The sequence below is a fragment of the Alosa sapidissima genome, chromosome 6, assembly GCF_018492685.1.
Source record: "Alosa sapidissima isolate fAloSap1 chromosome 6, fAloSap1.pri, whole genome shotgun sequence".
Lineage (NCBI taxonomy): Eukaryota > Metazoa > Chordata > Actinopteri > Clupeiformes > Clupeidae > Alosa > Alosa sapidissima.
In genome coordinates this window covers 36,248,368-36,269,845 of record NC_055962.1, presented here as the reverse complement: position 1 = coordinate 36,269,845, position 21,478 = coordinate 36,248,368, and the positions used below count along the sequence as shown (strand labels likewise).

Below are 21,478 nucleotides of genomic sequence, written 5' to 3'. Positions count from 1 at the left end.
GCAGCCTGCCGAGAGACCTGCCCCAATACCATTAAACCACACAATGATCCAAAACATACAGTCAAACAAGGCAAGAAATGGTTAACCGAGAACAATATCAACATTTTAGAGTGGCCCAGCCAGAGTCCAGACCTCAATCCGTTAAAAGAGTGATGGCAAAGAATTGATCCTGCCTCAAAACCCAGATTGCTGCTAAAAAGGTGCGGTCTAGAATCATTGTGGAGACATGGAGAGGCTTGGTAGGTATTATAAGAACCATTTTGAGAGCTATGAATGCAAATAAAAAAATGAAGAGTTTTTAAAAACATTAAAAAGTCATGCTATTTAATTGTGTATTCCAGGAAATATCAATCAGTTGTGTTGTTTTGAGTAGAGATAAATCAAAAAACAATACCTGAAATTTTTTTTACTGAAATTACTTGGGAACATTATTTATGAAAATTCATTAAAATGGTGGATATAGTGTTTTGGAACCAAACTCTTCAAATGTTTACACTGATTATTTATAAAGGGTAAGAATAGTTTTGGACATGCCATTTGTCATAAAAATATCAAAAAATATATCAAATTTTTTGATTCCATGTAGCACATTGTCTTACAACCTTTAGCCATGTGGCAGTGTCATTTTCAGTCAGAACAAACGTATTGGTCAAGAGAAAATAACATTAAATCAATAGTTGCCAGTATGAATAATTTTGTTATTAACTGTATGCAGACACACCCACTGAAATACTAATACAATAGTCAAGTCTACGAAAGACCAGGGCCTGCACAAGGACTTGAGTAGCATATTTTGTTAGACAGCATATCAACCTCCGAATATTGCAGAGGGTGAACAGACAACTGCTCAGAGAAACTAGGCTGATCATAACACTCCTGTTGGAGTTGTGCTACAGTATTTTAATGTCTTTGAAAGGGAGACACACACACACACACACATACACACACACACACACACATACACACACACACACACACACACTCAGATGTCACTCACCGAGCAGCTGAAATGTTGAAGGAATCTCCATGCTGTGCTGATGTTGACTGACTCTGAGCTTTGTGAGCGTCTGCTATTAATCTCTCCATTTCCTGTGTTCTCACTTCATATGGCCAATCAGAAGAGGTCTGAGATCTGACATAGCGTACATGGACGGAGAAGAAACAGAGAGAGAGAGGGGGAGTGTGTGATGGCATGAGGAGAGGGGGGGGGGCTATGGCTATGAGTGTGTGTGTGATGGCATGAGGAGGGGGGGGGGGCTATGGCTATGAGTGTGTGTGTGATGGCATGAGGAGAGGGGGGGGGCTATGGCTATGAGTGTGTGTGTGTGGGGATGAGGAGAGGGAGGGGATATGAGTGTGTGTGAGGGGGGCTATGGTTATGAGTGTGTTTAAAGTATCTATAGTTCAATCCTACAGGTCATGTAATGGCTCTGAATGACGACTTGATGGACAGCTAAGGTCCAAATGTGAACTTGATTGACAGCTAAGGTCCAAATTTGCACTTGATTGACAGCTAAGGTCCAAATGTGAACTTAACTTCCTCAGTTGTCACAATACCTGATGAGAATAAAACCTGATGAGAATAAAAACAAATAGCTTGTGTGTGTGTGTTTGTGCGTGTGTGTGTGTGTGTGTGTGTGTAGGAAAACAGAGAGAGGGGTGACAAACTTAATAGATTAGATTCAACTTTATTAATCCCAATAAATAAAATTGAAATGTAAAGCACACAGTCTGCTCAGTGTGCCCCAAGTGGCAGTTTGCAGTTAGCAAGACACGTGCCAGATGTGGGGTCAGTCAGACAAACAGTTCAAAAGATACAAACACACACACACACACACACACACACACACACACACACTCACACACTCACACTCACACTCTGGGCACTCACCGTTCACAGTGCTCAGTCCGAGGGGCGGGATAATCAGTTGTCTTTCAAATTCCCTCTGCACGCAATAGGACAGTGGCAGCGCTATGAGTCCCATGCGTTTCCCACCAGCGGAGCAAGTTGGCTAGTTCAAACGTTTGCCAACTTAATAAAAGCTAAAAAACTCGTGTCACTGTTCGCCAACAGCAACATCCATCTTATTTGTTTTCAAGTAGCAGGGAATCAAAGCCAAACTGTTGCAACTCTGCCATCAATCATTATGTTAAGCCCACCTAACGACTCTATACACGATTTCATTGGCCTGATTGAGTTTCGATTTCTGGAGCTCACAAGCCAACGGAAAGTTGCTAGACTACCGCTAGGTAGGGGCGCGTCTAGATTTCTAGGCTAGGTTGGAATCTTAGATTGATGGTAATTCATACATGTATATATCTCTGTCTGGTGAACGTGGAAGGTGGTTTCTGCTGACTGGGAATATGTCCAAACTAAAGAGGGGTGGGGGGATGTAGGTCATGCTGTGGCTTTGCAGGTTTTCCTGTTTTCTGACGCTTGACTTAGATTCACACCTCTGAGTTGAGCCCTTCTGTGAGAGGGCAGAGAGATAAAACAGAGATAAGGAACTATTCCCTGATGTGTTGGTGTAAGTGTGTGTGTGTGTGTGTACAAGTGCATGTGAGTGTTTGTGTGTGTGTGTGTGCAAGTGCATGCGAGTGTTTGTGTGTGTGTGTGTGTGCAAGTGCATCTGAGTGTGTGTGTGCAAGTGCCTGTGAGTGTGTGTGTGTGTGTATATGTGCAAGTGCATGTGAGTGTGTCTGTGTGTGCAAGTGCCTGTGAGTGTGTGTGTGTGTGTGTGTGTGCGTACATGTGCATGTATTTATGCGTGCCAGTGGCAATTGGCATTTCGTCCAGAAAGTCCGGCTTTCAAGCCCTCTGTCCAGACCTAGAGTGTTCTTCTATCGGGGCATTTCTCCAGCTGTTGACAAGTTCTCCACAATAAACAAGACTTGTAGGAGATAAAAACAACACGCTCTGTGGACTCACATAGACTACGCTGTCTCCGTGCTCTGAACGCATTGGTGAACAAGACTTATAGGAGATAAAAACAACACGCTCTGTGGTCTCACATAGACTACGCTGTCTCCGTGCTCTGAACGCATTGGTGAACAAGACTTGTAGGAGATAAAAACAACACGCTCTGTGGTCTCACATAGACTACGCTGTCTCCGTGCTCTGAACGCATTGGTGAACAAGACTTATAGGTGATAAAAACAACACGCTCTGTGGACTCACATAGACTACGCTGTCTCCGTGCTCTGAACGCATTGGTGAACAAGACTTATAGGAGATAAAAACAACACGCTCTGTGGTCTCACATAGACTACGCTGTCTCCGTGCTCTGAACGCATTGGTGAACAAGACTTATAGGTGATAAAAACAACACGCTCTGTGGTCTCACATAGACTACGCTGTCTCCGTGCTCTGAACGCATTGGTGAACAAGACTTATAGGTGATAAAAACAACACGCTCTGCGCGTGATATGAACACACAGAGACACAGCCCAACGTTCCTGGAATTAATAGATATATTTCAATGTTTATTATTAATAATCATATGATATCCTGTCTGTCTGTTCAAAGCAGAAGGTGGTTTCTGGGTATTAGGGTTGATATTATACGTTATACTGTGGGTTAGCAACCTCAAGTTTTCCTGTTTTCTGACACTTAGATTCACACCTCTGAGTGGAAAACAACAATGAGCGGGCAGAGAGATAAACAGAGATAAGGAACTATCCCCTGACGTGTGTGTGTGTGTGTGTGTGTGTGTGTGTGTGTGTGTGTGTGTTTGCATACTGTATGTGTGTGTGTGTGTGTGTGTGTACAAGTGCGTGTGTGTGTGTGTGTGTGTGTGTGTGTGTGTGTGTGTACAAGTGCGTGTGTGTGTGTGTGTGTGTGTGTGTGTGTGTGTGTGTGTGTGTGTGTGTGTGTGTGTTTGCATATGTGTGTGTGTGTGTGTGTGTGTGTGTGTGTGTGTGTGTGCATGAGTGTGCGTGAAAGTGAGTGTTTTGTCCTATAACTTCCAATGTGCACACACACACACACACACACAGACGGATGGAAGCAAAAAAGGACAACAGTATGCCTACTAAAATGTAGTCAATACTACTTGGGCTGAAAACATTGAAATGTTATTTGTACATGTATAGTGCACTAGTGTATAGTATAATAGACCTGATATATATAGTGCACTAGTGTATAGTATAATAGACCTGATATATATAGTGCACTAGTGTATAGTATAATAGACCTGATATATATATCGTAACACCCCCAATTATCACCAATTCAGAATATCAGAAATTCTAAAACAATGATGTTTTTTAACACTTCAAAATATCATTTGCTAAATGAACCTTATATTTTTCCAGTAGCCATAGGTGTGTAGATTTGAACAAAATCTGGTTTGGTTCTTAACGAGAGTATTTACTGCCTGAAATATCCGATTTTGTTTACCACGCTGAGTTATAGTGCTGGCCTGATGGGTCGCCTATTTACGCCGTTTCAACGACACATGAACGGTTAGACCGAGAATTCTCGTCATGAAATTAAAATTCCACTGGAGCCCCAAGCGGTTGTGTACACGCAGCCTTACAACACTGTTTACAGCTCTTCGAGTCACGGTAAAATGTCATTTTAGCTAATTTAGATACACCTATGGTGTGGGTGGTTGCGTTCCTTTAAGAGTCCGCCGTCTTGGTTTGTATAGAAATGGATATTAAGTGACACATACACGCAAGACAGCAGAAATACGGGACCGACGGTAATAGGGGGAGTTCTGATAGTACACTAGTGTTTAGTATAATAGACCTGATATATATAGTGCACTAGTGTATACAGTAGTATAATAGACCTGATATATACATGTATAGCACACTAGCCTGATATATCTACTGGTGTGTTGCACTACTGAATTCTTAGCCTGGGTGCCATTCCGAACTTAGTCCCACCCACAACATTTGAGGTCGGGAAGTTCGGTCTGGCATTGCTCCATTGTAGAGCAAGTATGCTCGCCCTAGATCGGGCGGACAATCAAATCGGGCTTTACGATGATGGACAGGTGAGCAACAGCGCCTGGTCTATCACGTCATCTGAGCACGCTTAGATTAGGCTTATGTTTGAAACAAAAAGGCTGTGGCTAGAAGAATAAATGACTTTTAAGACTCCATATGGAAAATGCATATTATTTAATGAGGTTTTATCACTGAAAACGATTATTTCTGAAAACCTTGGCCAAAGTTGAGATGTGGGAAAACTTCACTTTCATCAAGGGAAAACAGCGCTGTTGCATTGTGACATGTTGTTCCCTCGTTTGTTTGAAATCTCTGATTGACCACCTGTTCGAGGGATTTGCGACAGCCTTTCCCAGCTGTTTAACATGTTTGTAGCATATCAGTGTTCAACAGAATTATTTTTAAAAACGGAGGGGATATAGGCTATCAGTTTTTTCCTAATAGCCTACCCTACTACGTATCTCTTAGATTTCGCTAATGAGTGTTGTAGGCTAGGAGTTATTGACGGCACTAACTTTTACAAAAGACCAGAAAAGACCCTGACCAGTGGGCCACGGCTGAAGTGCCCTTGAGCAAGGCACCTAACCCCTCACTGCTCCCCGAGCGCCGCTGGATTAGTGTGTGCTTCAACTCACTGTGTGTTCACTGTGTGCTGTGTGTGTTTCACTAATTCACGGATTGGGTTAAATGCAGAGACCAAATTTCCCTCACGGGATCAATATACGGGAGTATATACAGTATACTTATATATACTTACTTAAAACAATGTTAAGGCATTTGTGGAGAAGAAGGATGGTTCGTGTGTTTTCTTCCTACACCTCACGGTAAGCTATTTCGTTGCTCTGATTGGTTAGGTCTATCCAATTGAGTGCAGAGGCATTCCCCCCCTGTATCGGTTGAAACACGCCCCAAAATTACGTCCCAATGGAGCAGTATCAGACTCATATTCTGACTAGAATTGAGTATGACTATGTCAGGCTAGAGGCCATCATCAATCCTTTTCCAAATCAAAGGCTGGTATTTGCTTCTTCAAAGGCTGATATTTGCTTCCTTCTGTGTGCATTGTGTTTCTCCATTGCAATGTGTTTTGTGACTAAATTTGTCCAGTGATTGATGTGGCAAGATTTCTTTGATTTCCAGTTTTGGAGAACTACTTTCTTAGCGACAGCTAGATAGATAGATATTGATCCCCAAGGGGAAATTCAAGCTAGAGAGATGAGCAACGACTCCTGTATTTTTGTGGGATATGGATTTCGGAGAAGTCACCAATGACAGTGTCTCAGTGACTATGATCTAGAAAGAGTGAACTGGTTGGCAGTGCCACATGGCGTGCAAATAGTCGTCTGTGCTACCTAAAGTGCATTGTGAACAGATATCCGATACAACCATTTTGAACATTTTACTTTGGGTGTTGTGAGTTCTGTATGTTGTATAAGCTCCAGGTTTGTGTTATCGGTCATGGTAAATGTGTTCTTACAGATTTGTTCTCAGTACACAGGACTGGGAGAGACGGCCAGGTTGGTTTCCCACTTGGTTGTTGGGAGTGTTATTGTTGTGTTTAGGTTGAAAATAATTGTATATAGCTAGGAGGTCAAGTTATTAATTTTCATAAGTTCTTCTTTAAGCTGAGAAGGTTGTAATGTGTTGTTGGTAAGTGTGGTTTTATCTTTAATTTGAAGTCTAAGTTGGAATTGTTCTCTCCCAACCCCATATTTCTGTGTGAGTGTGTTAAACGCCTTTTCCCTTTCGTTTCCCTCTTGTAAGCCCCACATTAACAGCAATTGTTGTTTATCTCTTTGCTCTTTTTCGCCTAATGCGCAAAAGCCTTGTTATATCAATTTCACATTCTTACAACATACCCACAACACAACACCAATAGGCCTACATAACCTTGGCACAGGCAAGCACACGTTTAACTTGGAAAATGTCCTCGTCCTCGGTCCAGGTCACTGAATGTGCAGACCCTTGCAGATCCAGTTCGGGTTTACGGTCTCTTAGTACACTACACTGCATGGTTATTGTACAATGTTTATAACAGCAGTGGTATTAAATGGTTCCTAGAGTGTACACTACATATTGTGTATGCTGATAATGTAGTGGGATTTTTTTATGTTAAAAGATGCCATTGGTCAAATATAGATTCCCCACAAAACACTGTAATGCCCCCCCCCCCACATACACACACACATCAACTTCGTATCACTATTTGTGTCCTGGTGAAAGATGATCTATGGAAGTAACACTACTGTCAAAGTGGTAGTTGGTAAATTGGTAAGACTATAAATTGGATGGAGCCAAGTTCATTGTGTATATAGTCTAATAAATATATTAACATATATTGTACAAATTGTTAACGGTTTTAAACCTCATCTCAACACAACATAATAAAGTTATTTTTGGTTGTATAATTCCTCAAATATAACCCATCTAGGTGTGTTGGCATGGAGAAAATGAACAGTCACATGGTGTTTCAAGAATTTCTAGCACATTGTTTTTTTCTTCTGGCACCACAGACTTGGCATCCTCAATTCCTGGTGTTGGGTTTTTGGACTCCTCATACTCAACAATACAGCACAGAGATACAGACAGCAGAAGGACAGCCAAAAGCATGTACAGCTTAACATCCACGCAAAGGAAAAAACTGCAGACGAATGCGATCACATAGCCCACGGACTCCCAAAGACGATAGTTGGCAAATGCTGCCTCCTTCTGGCTATGAAAGAGAACTCCATAAAGAGCTGAAAATGAGTAGAAGGGTGTAAATTCAATGATTCCATTATTCAATAGTTTTTTCTGTTTCTTTATACAGAGCTTTTTCTAGACCTATGATTTATTTTAATAGAGCAATAAGAGAGGTATTACATACAAAATACTTGTTTTGTATTTGACTCTGTTTTTACAGTATGTTTTTTTTTTTACTTTTATACAGAATTGGGTGACAAAAATCTAAACAAAGGTATGAACACTTAGAGCAAAGTAAACAAAATTACCATTGGTTTGTGTTTGCCACACGGCATCTGCCATTCCCCACAGGCCACCGATAACAAAGAAGATGGGCAGCTGGTCTGGATGAGGCTTCCAGAGCAGAAGCACCAGGATACAGGAGAGTTGTGTGACTGCAGCTGTGACAGACATGCAGCTTCAATTATTGGCCAGTCAAGCTTAAAAGCATACTATGCAGTTTCAGGTATTTTTGGCACTCTAGAGCTTCCCCCAGTGTCACGATATATTAATAATTTGCAGTAAATAATAATACGAGAAATACTTGGCCTCTTCGCTAACTAGCACACAAAATACCATGTAGACTACTTCCGCCACCTCACCGGAAACTTTCTCCACTTTCTTGTGGATCTTGTTGAAACTTGTGGATAGGATAATAGATGGGTTATGAACTTGATTTGACAATGTTACCAAACAGCCAACAATATATATGTTAATGTAAGTTCTAAAACTGATAGTTCCGGTGTTACATGGCAACTGGCAACCATGTTAACTGGCTGTGTTGGTGACGTTTCACGAGTGATGACGTTTCTTTGACAGATGTGGCCGCTTACAGATTTGTCACTTTCTGATGGAAACTAGAGACGAACAAATACAAATATGCATGACATATTTAAATGTCAAAATTGTCTGTAGTACGCTACATGCACTGGACCATGAATACGCCACCAAAAAAAAAAATACCTAAATAGCCTAATAATAACTCCACGTGGGTATCGAACCGGCTTCCTAAATGAAACCTCTTACATGATAACCATTCATATACGTACTTGCGCCACAAACCAGCTGATAAGTCATAGTGAAATTTACTTGTCTACTACAACTGGTCTTCTTGACTTAGTCTATACAATTAGAAGAAGTCAGCTGATGATTGTAGCAAGTTAACACGGCTGATGGCATTGTCTTGCTACAGCAGTTGCCCAAGCCAGTAGGTCTTATCATGGTTAAGTTTTCAAACATTTCACTGACTGCTGGTCAGGCTCTCTGTGGCCACCTACTGTATCTATCTGTAGCCTAAATTGAGGAAGCGTTGCTGGTCTAAAAATAAATAAATAATTAAAAAAAAAAGTGTGATGGGGAGGATTGAACCCATGTTGACTGCGTGAAAAAGCAATTTATAGGCATTAACCTGTTGCGCCATAGGTGAAGCACCAACTTGCAAATTTGGAAATAAAGCTATCAAAAAAACATCAAACCCATGTTTACATGTCAGCAACATTAACGTTAATAGCCTAAGAGTTTTGACTCTTCCTGTGCACAAATTTTGTGTAAAATATGGCCACGTTATAGACTCCTGCCCATTGCAGTGTGCATTTCAATGCCTGTGTTTCATGAACTGAATTCTTAAAAAAAATAGGATGGACAAAAGGATACACAATTAGGCAACACATTTTTATTTGATTTATTTGCTGACCTTCATGTGCCTCTACAGACACTTCAGGTAGGGGCGGCCACAGCTAACCTCAGTAAAACGTTTGTAAAACTTAACCATGATACTTTGAAGGCCTACTAAATGGCTTGGGCAATGGTAGCATGATAACATGGTAGCCAGATAACATGAACAGCTATGTTAACTTGTTACAATTATAATAACGTTAGCTGACTTCTTTTAATCATACAACTGAAGTCAATTTCTGTGAGTGCTGTCAGGTTCGTGGCGCAAGTGGGTAGACGTCTGATTACCAAGCAAACAGATCAATTTATTCGTGGTTCGATACCCACGTGGAGTTAATGCTATTTAGGTGTTTGTTTTTTGGGTGGCATATTCATAGTCCAGTGCATGTAGTACTACATACAATTTTGACTTTTAAACATGTCATGCATATTTGTGTGCGTCTCTAGTATATCAGAAAGTGACAAATCTGCAAGTGGCCACATCTGTCCAAGACTCGTCATCAATCATGAAACGTCATCAACGCAGCCAGTTAAATGGGAGCCAGTTGCCATGTTACACCGGTCCTTGATTGTGATTGGCTGAATCACGTTCGATTCTGTTGTAAAATGCAGCATAAACATACACCTTGACCGCATTTCGTTCTATATTACTGCGCTACCATAACTTGATACCAAAGTTAAAGTAGCTGCGTCTCGACGTTTTCAGATAGAGGAAATATATTTATTGGCGGAAGAATGATTATCTAGGAATAACTCATTATATTTCTAGTTGCTGTGCCTTTACTTTATGAAACTTGGCCAGGTATTTATAGTAACAGTTTTAGAAAAGCAATAAGCCACTCGAGTCCGTAGGTTACACTGATTCTACAACAGCTAAGGGGGGTTTTAGGCACTCAGCTAGCGCGTCGTGCCTAACAACGCCCCTTAGTTGTTGTAGAATCAGTGTAACCAGAGAATGTCTAATAAGGGGAGAACCTTCACTCTCGGAACTCTTCCGGTGTGGTACTGCATCTAGGGGCGCTCGCGGGCGAGTCCAGAATGAATGGAGGTCTATGGAGCTGTACCCCTCAAAATCCACTTTTCTCGGGATATAATTTTTTTTCAATAATTTGAATATTGTATTCGAAAGGGGAGGCAAAGACAATACACTTGGTTGAGTATTATATTTTTTAAAGTAAATTCTTCTAAAAAGCCTTTCAAACGTGTCAATGACGTCATTCATTAGCATGATCATAGCATAGCATAGCATAGCATCAATGCTAGCGTGTTATGGGCAACAATGACCCAACCTGTAAGAAAACGAAAGGACATGACTCCTGGATTATTTCACTTTTGATTGATAATCCATAACCATTTTGCGAAAAATGAAATAAAATCTGAGGGTTTCAGTTGTTAAATAGGTGAAAACAATAAATTTAGCCATGTAGCTCCATAGGACCCCATGTATTTCGGACTCGCCCGCGATCGCCATCTAGGTGAACTCTGGTGAACTGCAGCCAAATTTGGTTTGTATGGGATTAATAGAGAGTGGGGAGGCTCTCCATAGACGAGCTCTGGTGTAACCTACGGCCTCTCGGGGCTTATTGCTTAAATAGCTAACTAGCTCTCATCGTAGCTTGCTTATCTTGTTAAGATAACTGTGTAGATGTGTCCTCACAAAAAGCTTATTTTCTAAAATGATTTGGAAAACTTCACCCCACAAATTAGTCAGGATTGGGTCTGCTTCATTGGCAAATAAAGGATAACTCTGGTCTAAGAACAACCTAGGGTTTATTTTTGGATGATAATGAGTAGGGCTGTCAAAATAACGCATTAATTTCGATTAATTAATTACAGAAATAATAGTGTGTTAACTTTTTTTGATTAATCGCATTTCATAGTGACATATCACTGACCCAGTGCAGTTTGGCTATCGTGACTGAAGGAGGCAGACGAGAAAGCACTGCTTTGAATGAAACATTAGCCTACGTTTTAAAAAGAACGCCCAGAGCAATACTGTTGACAGGAGCATCAATCTACTATTTCTGCAGTAAGGAATTCCGTTGCCTACCATAGCAGTTCTCAAGTCTGGAGTAGCACCTCAATGCAAAACAATCCAGAGCTAGGCCTACGAGTTAGCACACCTCTTGATGATAATAATGCTAGCTGAGTTAGCACACCTCTTGATGATAATAATGCTAGCTGAGTTAGCACACCTCTTGATGATGATAATGCTAGCTGAGTTAGCACACCTCTTGATGATAATAATGCTAGCTGCCAGCCTTGTCAAAGTTAACTTTGCTAACGTTTTGCTGAGCCTACCCTAACTAACCGACAAACTCCCTTAATAAATGGACTACATTTATTGCACACAGAGGCGTAGATTTGCGTGGGGACCGAAGGACGTGTCCACACCAATGTCAAATTATGACTGAAATGTCCCCACCAATATTCAGGTTGAAATGGGGGGAAAAGCGCTCACATGTGCTATACAAAGAGTTAAAACATTTCTCACTTCAGTGCTGCGGATCATCTCGTACAGATCTTGTAATGTGCAGTAGCCTATAAGGGTAAATCGCGCTGATTTGAAGTTACTTCTAATAACTACCAGTGAGCCGCAGTCTCCTGCACAGCATGGCGCAGCGCTTCAGCTTCACATCACTACAAGGCATATGAAGTGCGTCCAAATTCACCCATTCCTCTCTGTTGAACTCCTCCAGAAGTAGGCTACTCATCACACATGTTACTCTAGGTTACGGGGACGCTGGCGAGACACGCCGCTCCGTCTGGCATCATGTTTTTGTTTGTTTTTATGTAATGTTCGTAATTTTATGTAATATCATGTTTATTTTTTTTTATTGATTTGTCTAGTTAAATGTTTTCTCTCTTTATTTATGTTATTTTTGATAGTTTTCGTGTTATTCTCTTAGTCCTTTTTACTGCTTTCAAGTCGGCTGATGTTGTTAACGTCTGTCCATTGGGAGCTTGCTATGGCTGGGCCTCTTACATCCTTCCCATCCATCTGTGAGCCGGTGCTGCACTTCACTGTCTAGTCGAAGGGGATTTCTCAGGACAGCAGCTGGAGCTACTCTGCGAAAGATCTGCCGAGGCCGCCGAGCTGTTTCTGACCTGTGTGCTGCCATGCCAACCGCCTGGAGTCTGGATTGAGCAGACTAACGTTAACGTTGAAGAACTCTGCATTACGGACAAACAAACTGTCACTGTTATAGCAGCCAAGTCCACCGAGGTGGTTAGTAGGTAGTGTCCCCACCAAAGTTCAGAACAAACCTACGCCGTTGATTGCACACTTGAAAAAAAATGTCTTCAAAAGTATGTTGACATTTATTTCCATTCCAATAACTTCTCACACTACAGTTCCGTTCGCACTGTGCAACTGTTTAGTTTAATTTCTTTAACTGCTCTACCCTGAACTGCCACCTACTGGACAGAAAAGGCAACAACCTACAGTAATAATTATGTAAATAACAATCAACAACATGTTTGAATGGCTAATAAAAGGATTAAATCATAGGGGGTATTCCGCACATTAGCTTGGTGTTAGGGTAGCCTACTCTGTACATGTTATTGACAGTGAGTGGTAACTTCAGTCATTTGTATTTATGATGCTAAAAATCTGACACCAGACACTACGCTGATGCCTGAGCCAAAGGGAAAATTATAATAAGAGAGAGAGAAGTTGAACTTTAAAGTCTATAATTTGGTTTGGCTCTTCATTGATTCACTCATCTGCCAAACTTGTTTTTAAGATGTTTATAGCAAAAATGGATGCATGCGATTCATTTAGATTAATTAATCACAGAGTATGTAATTAATTATAATAATATTTTTAATCGATTGACAGCCCTAATAATGAGTAAACTTTTGTTGGGGATCAAAACGATGTTAATCGGTGCAGTTTTGTGTAAGACCGGAATATGCATTTACTAAATAGCATATGGCATAGCTTTTGGGGACAGCTTCACTATGTCAAAGTAAATCACTATTTTAAGCCATTAACTAGGTCTCTGCAGACAAACTGAAGTATTTTTACCTTTGAAAGTGTACAAAAGGGTTAGTAAAGAGCTGTAGTGTACAAAAGGGTTAGTAAAGAGCTGTAGTATTTAGGGTTAGTAAAGAGAGCTGTAGTGTACAAAAGGGTTAGTAAAGAGAGCTGAAGTGTACAAAAGGGTTAGTAAGAGAGCTGTAGTGTACAAAAGGGTTAGTAAAGAGAGCTGAAGTGTACAAAAGGGTTAGTAAAGAGAGCTGTAGTGTACAAAAGGGTTAGTAAAGAGCTGTAGTGTACAAAAGGGTTAGTAAGAGAGCTGTAGTGTACAAAAGGGTTAGTAAAGAGAGCTGTAGTGTACAAAAGGGTTAGTAAAGAGAGCTGTAGTGTACAAAAGGGTTAGTAAAGAGAGCTGAAGTGTACAAAAGGGTTAGTAAAGAGCTGTAGTGTACAAAAGGGTTAGTAAAGAGAGCTGAAGTGTACAAAAGGGTTAGTAAAGAGCTGTAGTGTACAAAAGGGTTAGTAAAGAGAGCTGTAGTGTACAAAAGGGTTAGTAAAGAGCTGTAGTGTACAAAAGGGTTAGTAAAGAGAGCTGAAGTGTACAAAAGGGTTAGTAAAGAGCTGTAGTGTACAAAAGGGTTAGTAAAGAGAGCTGTAGTGTACAAAAGGGTTAGTAAAGAGCTGTAGTGTACAAAAGGGTTAGTAAAGAGAGCTGTAGTGTACAAAAGGGTTAGTAAAGAGCTGTAGTGTACAAAAGGGTTAGTAAAGAGAGCTGTAGTGTACAAAAGGGTTAGTAAAGAGCTGTAGTGTACAAAAGGGTTAGTAAAGAGAGCTGAAGTGTACAAAAGGGTTAGTAAAGAGAGCTGTAGTATTTAGGGTTAGTAAAGAGCTGAAGTGTACAAAAGGGTTAGTAAAGAGAGCTGTAGTGTACAAAAGGGTTAGTAAAGAGAGCTGTAGTGTACAAAAGGGTTAGTAAAGAGAGCTGAAGTATTTAGGGTTAGTAAAGAGAGCTGTAGTGTACAAAAGGGTTAGTAAAGAGAGCTGTAGTGTACAAAAGGGTTAGTAAAGAGAGCTGAAGTATTTAGGGTTAGTAAAGAGCTGAAGTGTACAAAAGGGTTAGTAAAGAGAGCTGTAGTGTACAAAAGGGTTAGTAAAGAGAGCTGAAGTGTACAAAAGGGTTAGTAAAGAGAGCTGTAGTGTACAAAAGGGTTAGTAAAGAGAGCTGAAGTATTTAGGGTTAGTAAAGAGCTGAAGTGTACAAAAGGGTTAGTAAAGAGAGCTGTAGTGTACAAAAGGGTTAGTAAAGAGAGCTGAAGTGTACAAAAGGGTTAGTAAAGAGAGCTGTAGTGTACAAAAGGGTTAGTAAAGAGAGCTGAAGTATTTAGGGTTAGTAAAGAGCTGAAGTGTACAAAAGGGTTAGTAAAGAGAGCTGTAGTGTACAAAAGGGTTAGTAAAGAGCTGTAGTGTACAAAAGGGTTAGTAAAGAGCTGTAGTGTACAAAAGGGTTAGTAAAGAGAGCTGTAGTGTACAAAAGGGTTAGTAAAGAGAGCTGAAGTGTACAAAAGGGTTAGTAAAGAGAGCTGTAGTGTACAAAAGGGTTAGTAAAGAGAGCTGAAGTGTACAAAAGGGTTAGTAAAGAGAGCTGAAGTATTTAGGGTTAGTAAAGAGAGCTGAAGTATTTAGGGTTAGTAAAGAGAGCTGTAGTGTACAAAAGGGTTAGTAAGAGAGCTGAAGTATTTAGGGTTAGTAAGAGAGCTGAAGTGTACAAAAGGGTTAGTAAAGAGAGCTGTAGTATTTAGGGTTAGTAAAGAGCTGAAGTGTACAAAAGGGTTAGTAAAGAGAGCTGTAGTGTACAAAAGGGTTAGTAAAGAGAGCTGTAGTGTACAAAAGGGTTAGTAAAGAGAGCTGAAGTATTTAGGGTTAGTAAAGAGCTGAAGTATTTAGGGTTAGTAAAGAGAGCTGAAGTGTACAAAAGGGTTAGTAAAGAGAGCTGTAGTGTACAAAAGGGTTAGTAAAGAGAGCTGTAGTGTACAAAAGGGTTAGTAAAGAGAGCTGAAGTGTACAAAAGGGTTAGTAAAGAGAGCTGAAGTGTACAAAAGGGTTAGTAAAGAGAGCTGAAGTATTTAGGGTTAGTAAAGAGAGCTGTAGTGTACAAAAGGGTTAGTAAAGAGCTGTAGTGTACAAAAGGGTTAGAAAAGAGCTGTAGTGTACAAAAGGGTTAGTAAAGAGAGCTGAAGTATTTAGGGTTAGTAAAGAGCTGTAGTGTACAAAAGGGTTAGTAAAGAGAGCTGTAGTGTACAAAAGGGTTAGTAAAGAGCTGTAGTGTACAAAAGGGTTAGTAAAGAGAGCTGTAGTGTACAAAAGGGTTAGTAAGAGAGCTGTAGTGTACAAAAGGGTTAGTAAAGAGAGCTGTAGTGTACAAAAGGGTTAGTAAAGAGCTGTAGTGTACAAAAGGGTTAGTAAAGAGAGCTGTAGTGTACAAAAGGGTTAGTAAGAGAGCTGTAGTGTACAAAAGGGTTAGTAAAGAGAGCTGTAGTGTACAAAAGGGTTAGTAAGAGAGCTGTAGTGTACAAAAGGGTTAGTAAAGAGAGCTGTAGTATTTAGGGTTAGTAAAGAGAGCTGAAGTATTTAGGGTTAGTAAGAGAGCTGTAGTGTACAAAAGGGTTAGTAAAGAGAGCTGTAGTGTACAAAAGGGTTAGTAAGAGAGCTGAAGTATTTAGGGTTAGTAAGAGAGCTGTAGTGTACAAAAGGGTTAGTAAAGAGAGCTGTAGTGTACAAAAGGGTTAGTAAAGAGAGCTGTAGTATTTAGGGTTAGTAAAGAGAGCTGAAGTGTACAAAAGGGTTAGTAAAGAGAGCTGAAGTGTACAAAAGGGTTAGTAAAGAGAGCTGTAGTGTACAAAAGGGTTAGTAAAGAGCTGTAGTGTACAAAAGGGTTAGTAAAGAGCTGTAGTGTACAAAAGGGTTAGTAAAGAGAGCTGAAGTGTACAAAAGGGTTAGTAAAGAGAGCTGTAGTGTACAAAAGGGTTAGTAAAGAGAGCTGAAGTGTACAAAAGGGTTAGTAAAGAGAGCTGAAGTATTTAGGGTTAGTAAAGAGAGCTGAAGTATTTAGGGTTAGTAAAGAGAGCTGTAGTGTACAAAAGGGTTAGTAAGAGAGCTGAAGTATTTAGGGTTAGTAAGAGAGCTGAAGTGTACAAAAGGGTTAGTAAAGAGAGCTGTAGTATTTAGGGTTAGTAAAGAGCTGAAGTGTACAAAAGGGTTAGTAAAGAGAGCTGTAGTGTACAAAAGGGTTAGTAAAGAGAGCTGTAGTGTACAAAAGGGTTAGTAAAGAGAGCTGAAGTATTTAGGGTTAGTAAAGAGCTGAAGTATTTAGGGTTAGTAAAGAGAGCTGAAGTGTACAAAAGGGTTAGTAAAGAGAGCTGTAGTGTACAAAAGGGTTAGTAAAGAGAGCTGAAGTGTACAAAAGGGTTAGTAAAGAGAGCTGTAGTGTACAAAAGGGTTAGTAAAGAGAGCTGAAGTGTACAAAAGGGTTAGTAAAGAGAGCTGAAGTGTACAAAAGGGTTAGTAAAGAGAGCTGAAGTATTTAGGGTTAGTAAAGAGAGCTGTAGTGTACAAAAGGGTTAGTAAAGAGCTGTAGTGTACAAAAGGGTTAGTAAAGAGCTGTAGTGTACAAAAGGGTTAGTAAAGAGAGCTGTAGTGTACAAAAGGGTTAGTAAGAGAGCTGTAGTGTACAAAAGGGTTAGTAAAGAGAGCTGTAGTATTTAGGGTTAGTAAAGAGAGCTGTAGTGTACAAAAGGGTTAGTAAAGAGAGCTGAAGTGTACAAAAGGGTTAGTAAAGAGAGCTGTAGTGTACAAAAGGGTTAGTAAAGAGAGCTGAAGTATTTAGGGTTAGTAAGAGAGCTGTAGTGTACAAAAGGGTTAGTAAAGAGAGCTGTAGTGTACAAAAGGGTTAGTAAAGAGAGCTGTAGTATTTAGGGTTAGTAAAGAGAGCTGTAGTGTACAAAAGGGTTAGTAAAGAGAGCTGTAGTGTACAAAAGGGTTAGTAAGAGAGCTGTAGTGTACAAAAGGGTTAGTAAAGAGAGCTGTAGTGTACAAAAGGTTAGTAAAGAGCTGAAGTGTACAAAAGGGTTAGTAAAGAGCTGAAGTATTTAGGGTTAGTAAAGAGAGCTGTAGTGTACAAAAGGGTTAGTAAAGAGAGCTGAAGTGTACAAAAGGGTTAGTAAAGAGAGCTGAAGTGTACAAAAGGGTTAGTAAGAGAGCTGTAGTGTACAAAAGGGTTAGTAAAGAGAGCTGTAGTGTACAAAAGGGTTAGTAAAGAGAGCTGTAGTGTACAAAAGGGTTAGTAAAGAGCTGTAGTGTACAAAAGGGTTAGTAAAGAGAGCTGTAGTATTTAGGGTTAGTAAAGAGCTGAAGTGTACAAAAGGGTTAGTAAAGAGAGCTGTAGTGTACAAAAGGGTTAGTAAAGAGAGCTGAAGTATTTAGGGTTAGTAAAGAGAGCTGTAGTGTACAAAAGGGTTAGTAAAGAGAGCTGAAGTATTTAGGGTTAGTAAAGAGAGCTGTAGTGTACAAAAGGGTTAGTAAAGAGCTGTAGTGTACAAAAGGGTTAGTAAAGAGCTGTAGTGTACAAAAGGGTTAGTAAAGAGAGCTGTAGTGTACAAAAGGGTTAGTAAAGAGAGCTGAAGTGTACAAAAGGGTTAGTAAAGAGAGCTGAAGTGTACAAAATGGTTAGTAAAGAGAGCTGTAGTGTACAAAAGGGTTAGTAAAGAGAGCTGAAGTGTACAAAAGGGTTAGTAAAGAGAGCTGAAGTATTTAGGGTTAGTAAAGAGAGCTGAAGTATTTAGGGTTAGTAAAGAGAGCTGTAGTGTACAAAAGGGTTAGTAAGAGAGCTGAAGTATTTAGGGTTAGTAAAGAGAGCTGTAGTGTACAAAAGGGTTAGTAAAGAGAGCTGAAGTGTACAAAAGGGTTAGTAAAGAGAGCTGTAGTGTACAAAAGGGTTAGTAAAGAGAGCTGTAGTGTACAAAAGGGTTAGTAAAGAGCTGTAGTGTACAAAAGGGTTAGTAAAGAGAGCTGAAGTATTTAGGGTTAGTAAAGAGAGCTGTAGTGTACAAAAGGGTTAGTAAAGAGCTGAAGTATTTAGGGTTAGTAAAGAGAGCTGTAGTGTACAAAAGGGTTAGTAAAGAGAGCTGAAGTATTTAGGGTTAGTAAAGAGAGCTGTAGTGTACAAAAGGGTTAGTAAAGAGCTGCAGTGTACAAAAGGGTTAGTAAAGAGAGCTGTAGTGTACAAAAGGGTTAGTAAAGAGAGCTGTAGTGTACAAAAGGGTTAGTAAAGAGCTGTAGTGTACAAAAGGGTTAGTAAAGAGAGCTGTAGTGTACAAAAGGGTTAGTAAAGAGAGCTGTAGTGTACAAAAGGGTTAGTAAAGAGAGCTGTAGTGTACAAAAGGGTTAGTAAAGAGAGCTGTAGTGTACAAAAGGGTTAGTAAAGAGCTGTAGTGTACAAAAGGGTTAGTAAGAGAGCTGTAGTATTTAGGGTTAGTAAAGAGAGCTGAAGTATTTAGGGTTAGTAAAGAGAGCTGTAGTGTACAAAAGGGTTAGTAAAGAGAGCTGTAGTGTACAAAAGGGTTAGTAAAGAGCTGTAGTGTACAAAAGGGTTAGTAAGAGAGCTGTAGTATTTAGGGTTAGTAAAGAGAGCTGAAGTATTTAGGGTTAGTAAAGAGAGCTGTAGTGTACAAAAGGGTTAGTAAAGAGAGCTGTAGTGTACAAAAGGGTTAGTAAAGAGAGCTGTAGTGTACAAAAGGGTTAGTAAAGAGAGCTGTAGTGTACAAAAGGGTTAGTAAAGAGCTGTAGTGTACAAAAGGGTTAGTAAAGAGAGCTGAAGTATTTAGGGTTAGTAAAGAGAGCTGTAGTGTACAAAAGGGTTAGTAAAGAGCTGAAGTATTTAGGGTTAGTAAAGAGAGCTGTAGTGTACAAAAGGGTTAGTAAAGAGAGCTGAAGTGTACAAAAGGGTTAGTAAAGAGAGCTGTAGTGTACAAAAGGGTTAGTAAAGAGAGCTGTAGTGTACAAAAGGGTTAGTAAAGAGCTGTAGTGTACAAAAGGGTTAGTAAAGAGAGCTGAAGTATTTAGGGTTAGTAAAGAGAGCTGTAGTGTACAAAAGGGTTAGTAAAGAGAGCTGAAGTGTACAAAAGGGTTAGTAAAGAGAGCTGTAGTGTACAAAAGGGTTAGTAAAGAGAGCTGAAGTGTACAAAAGGGTTAGTAAAGAGAGCTGTAGTGTACAAAAGGGTTAGTAAAGAGAGCTGTAGTGTACAAAAGGGTTAGTAAAGAGCTGTAGTGTACAAAAGGGTTAGTAAAGAGAGCTGTAGTGTACAAAAGGGTTAGTAAAGAGAGCTGTAGTGTACAAAAGGGTTAGTAAAGAGAGCTGTAGTGTACAAAAGGGTTAGAAAAGAGCTGAAGTGTACAAAAGGGTTAGTAAAGAGCTGTAGTGTACAAAAGGGTTAGTAAAGAGAGCTGAAGTGTACAAAAGGGTTAGTAAAGAGAGCTGTAGTGTACAAAAGGGTTAGTAAAGAGAGCTGAAGTGTACAAAAGGGTTAGTAAAGAGAGCTGTAGTGTACAAAAGGGTTAGTAAAGAGAGCTGAAGTATTTAGGGTTAGTAAGAGAGCTGTAGTGTACAAAAGGGTTAGTAAAGAGAGCTGTAGTGTACAAAAGGGTTAGTAAGAGAGCTGAAGTATTTAGGGTTAGTAAAGAGAGCTGTAGTGTACAAAAGGGTTAGTAAAGAGCTGAAGTGTACAAAAGGGTTAGTAAGAGAGCTGTAGTGTACAAAAGGGTTAGTAAAGAGAGCTGTAGTGTACAAAAGGGTTAGTAAAGAGAGCTGTAGTGTACAAAAGGGTTAGTAAAGAGAGCTGAAGTATTTAGGGTTAGTAAAGAGCTGAAGTGTACAAAAGGGTTAGTAAAGAGAGCTGAAGTGTACAAAAGGGTTAGTAAAGAGAGCTGTAGTGTACAAAAGGGTTAGTAAAGAGAGCTGAAGTGTACAAAAGGGTTAGTAAAGAGAGCTGTAGTGTACAAAAGGGTAAGTAAAGAGAGCTGAAGTATTTAGGGTTAGTAAAGAGAGCTGTAGTGTACAAAAGGGTTAGTAAAGAGCTGAAGTATTTAGGGTTAGTAAAGAGAGCTGTAGTGTACAAAAGGGTTAGTAAGAGAGCTGAAGTATTTAGGGTTAGTAAAGAGAGCTGTAGTGTACAAAAGGGTTAGTAAAGAGCTGAAGTGTACAAAAGGGTTAGTAAGAGAGCTGTAGTGTACAAAAGGGTTAGTAAAGAGAGCTGTAGTGTACAAAAGGGTTAGTAAAGAGAGCTGAAGTATTTAGGGTTAGTAAAGAGCTGTAGTGTACAAAAGGGTTAGTAAAGAGAGCTGAAGTGTACAAAAGGGTTAGTAAAGAGAGCTGTAGTGTACAAAAGGGTTAGTAAAGAGAGCTGTAGTGTACAAAAGGGTTAGTAAAGAGCTGTAGTGTACAAAAGGGTTAGTAAAGAGAGCTGAAGTATTTAGGGTTAGTAAAGAGAGCTGTAGTGTACAAAAGGGTTAGTAAAGAGCTGAAGTATTTAGGGTTAGTAAAGAGAGCTGTAGTGTACAAAAGGGTTAGTAAAGAGCTGAAGTGTACAAAAGGGTTAGTAAAGAGAGCTGAAGTATTTAGGGTTAGTAAAGAGAGCTGTAGTGTACAAAAGGGTTAGTAAAGAGAGCTGTAGTGTACAAAAGGGTTAGTAAAGAGAGCTGTAGTATTTAGGGTTAGTAAGAGAGCTGTAGTATTTAGGGTTAGTAAAGAGCTGTAGTGTACAAAAGGGTTAGTAAAGAGAGCTGAAGTGTACAAAAGGGTTAGTAAAGAGAGCTGAAGTGTACAAAAGGGTTAGTAAAGAGAGCTGTAGTGTACAAAAGGGTTAGTAAAGAGAGCTGTAGTGTACAAAAGGGTTAGTAAAGAGAGCTGTAGTGTACAAAAGGGTTAGTAAAGAGCTGTAGTGTACAAAAGGGTTAGTAAAGAGAGCTGTAGTGTACAAAAGGGTTAGTAAAGAGAGCTGAAGTATTTAGGGTTAGTAAAGAGAGCTGTAGTGTACAAAAGGGTTAGTAAAGAGCTGTAGTATTTAGGGTTAGTAAAGAGAGCTGTAGTGTACA

At 39.9% G+C, this 21,478-nt stretch overlaps 1 protein-coding gene across 1 annotated transcript in view; it reads right to left on the bottom strand.

Annotated features, from left to right (window-relative positions):
• Window positions 1–7,284: 7,284 nt before the first annotated feature.
• The window catches only part of LOC121712315 (protein unc-93 homolog A-like), a 38,715-nt gene continuing 24,521 nt past the window's right edge, over window positions 7,285–21,478 (bottom strand). Inside the window, exons 7-8 of the mRNA XM_042096458.1 lie at window positions 7,947–8,078; window positions 7,285–7,694 (exon numbers count right to left, since the gene is read on the bottom strand). Coding sequence (XP_041952392.1) covers window positions 7,384–7,694; window positions 7,947–8,078 — 443 coding nt within the window. The 3' untranslated portion in view covers window positions 7,285–7,383. The remainder of the gene's footprint in view (window positions 7,695–7,946; window positions 8,079–21,478) is intronic.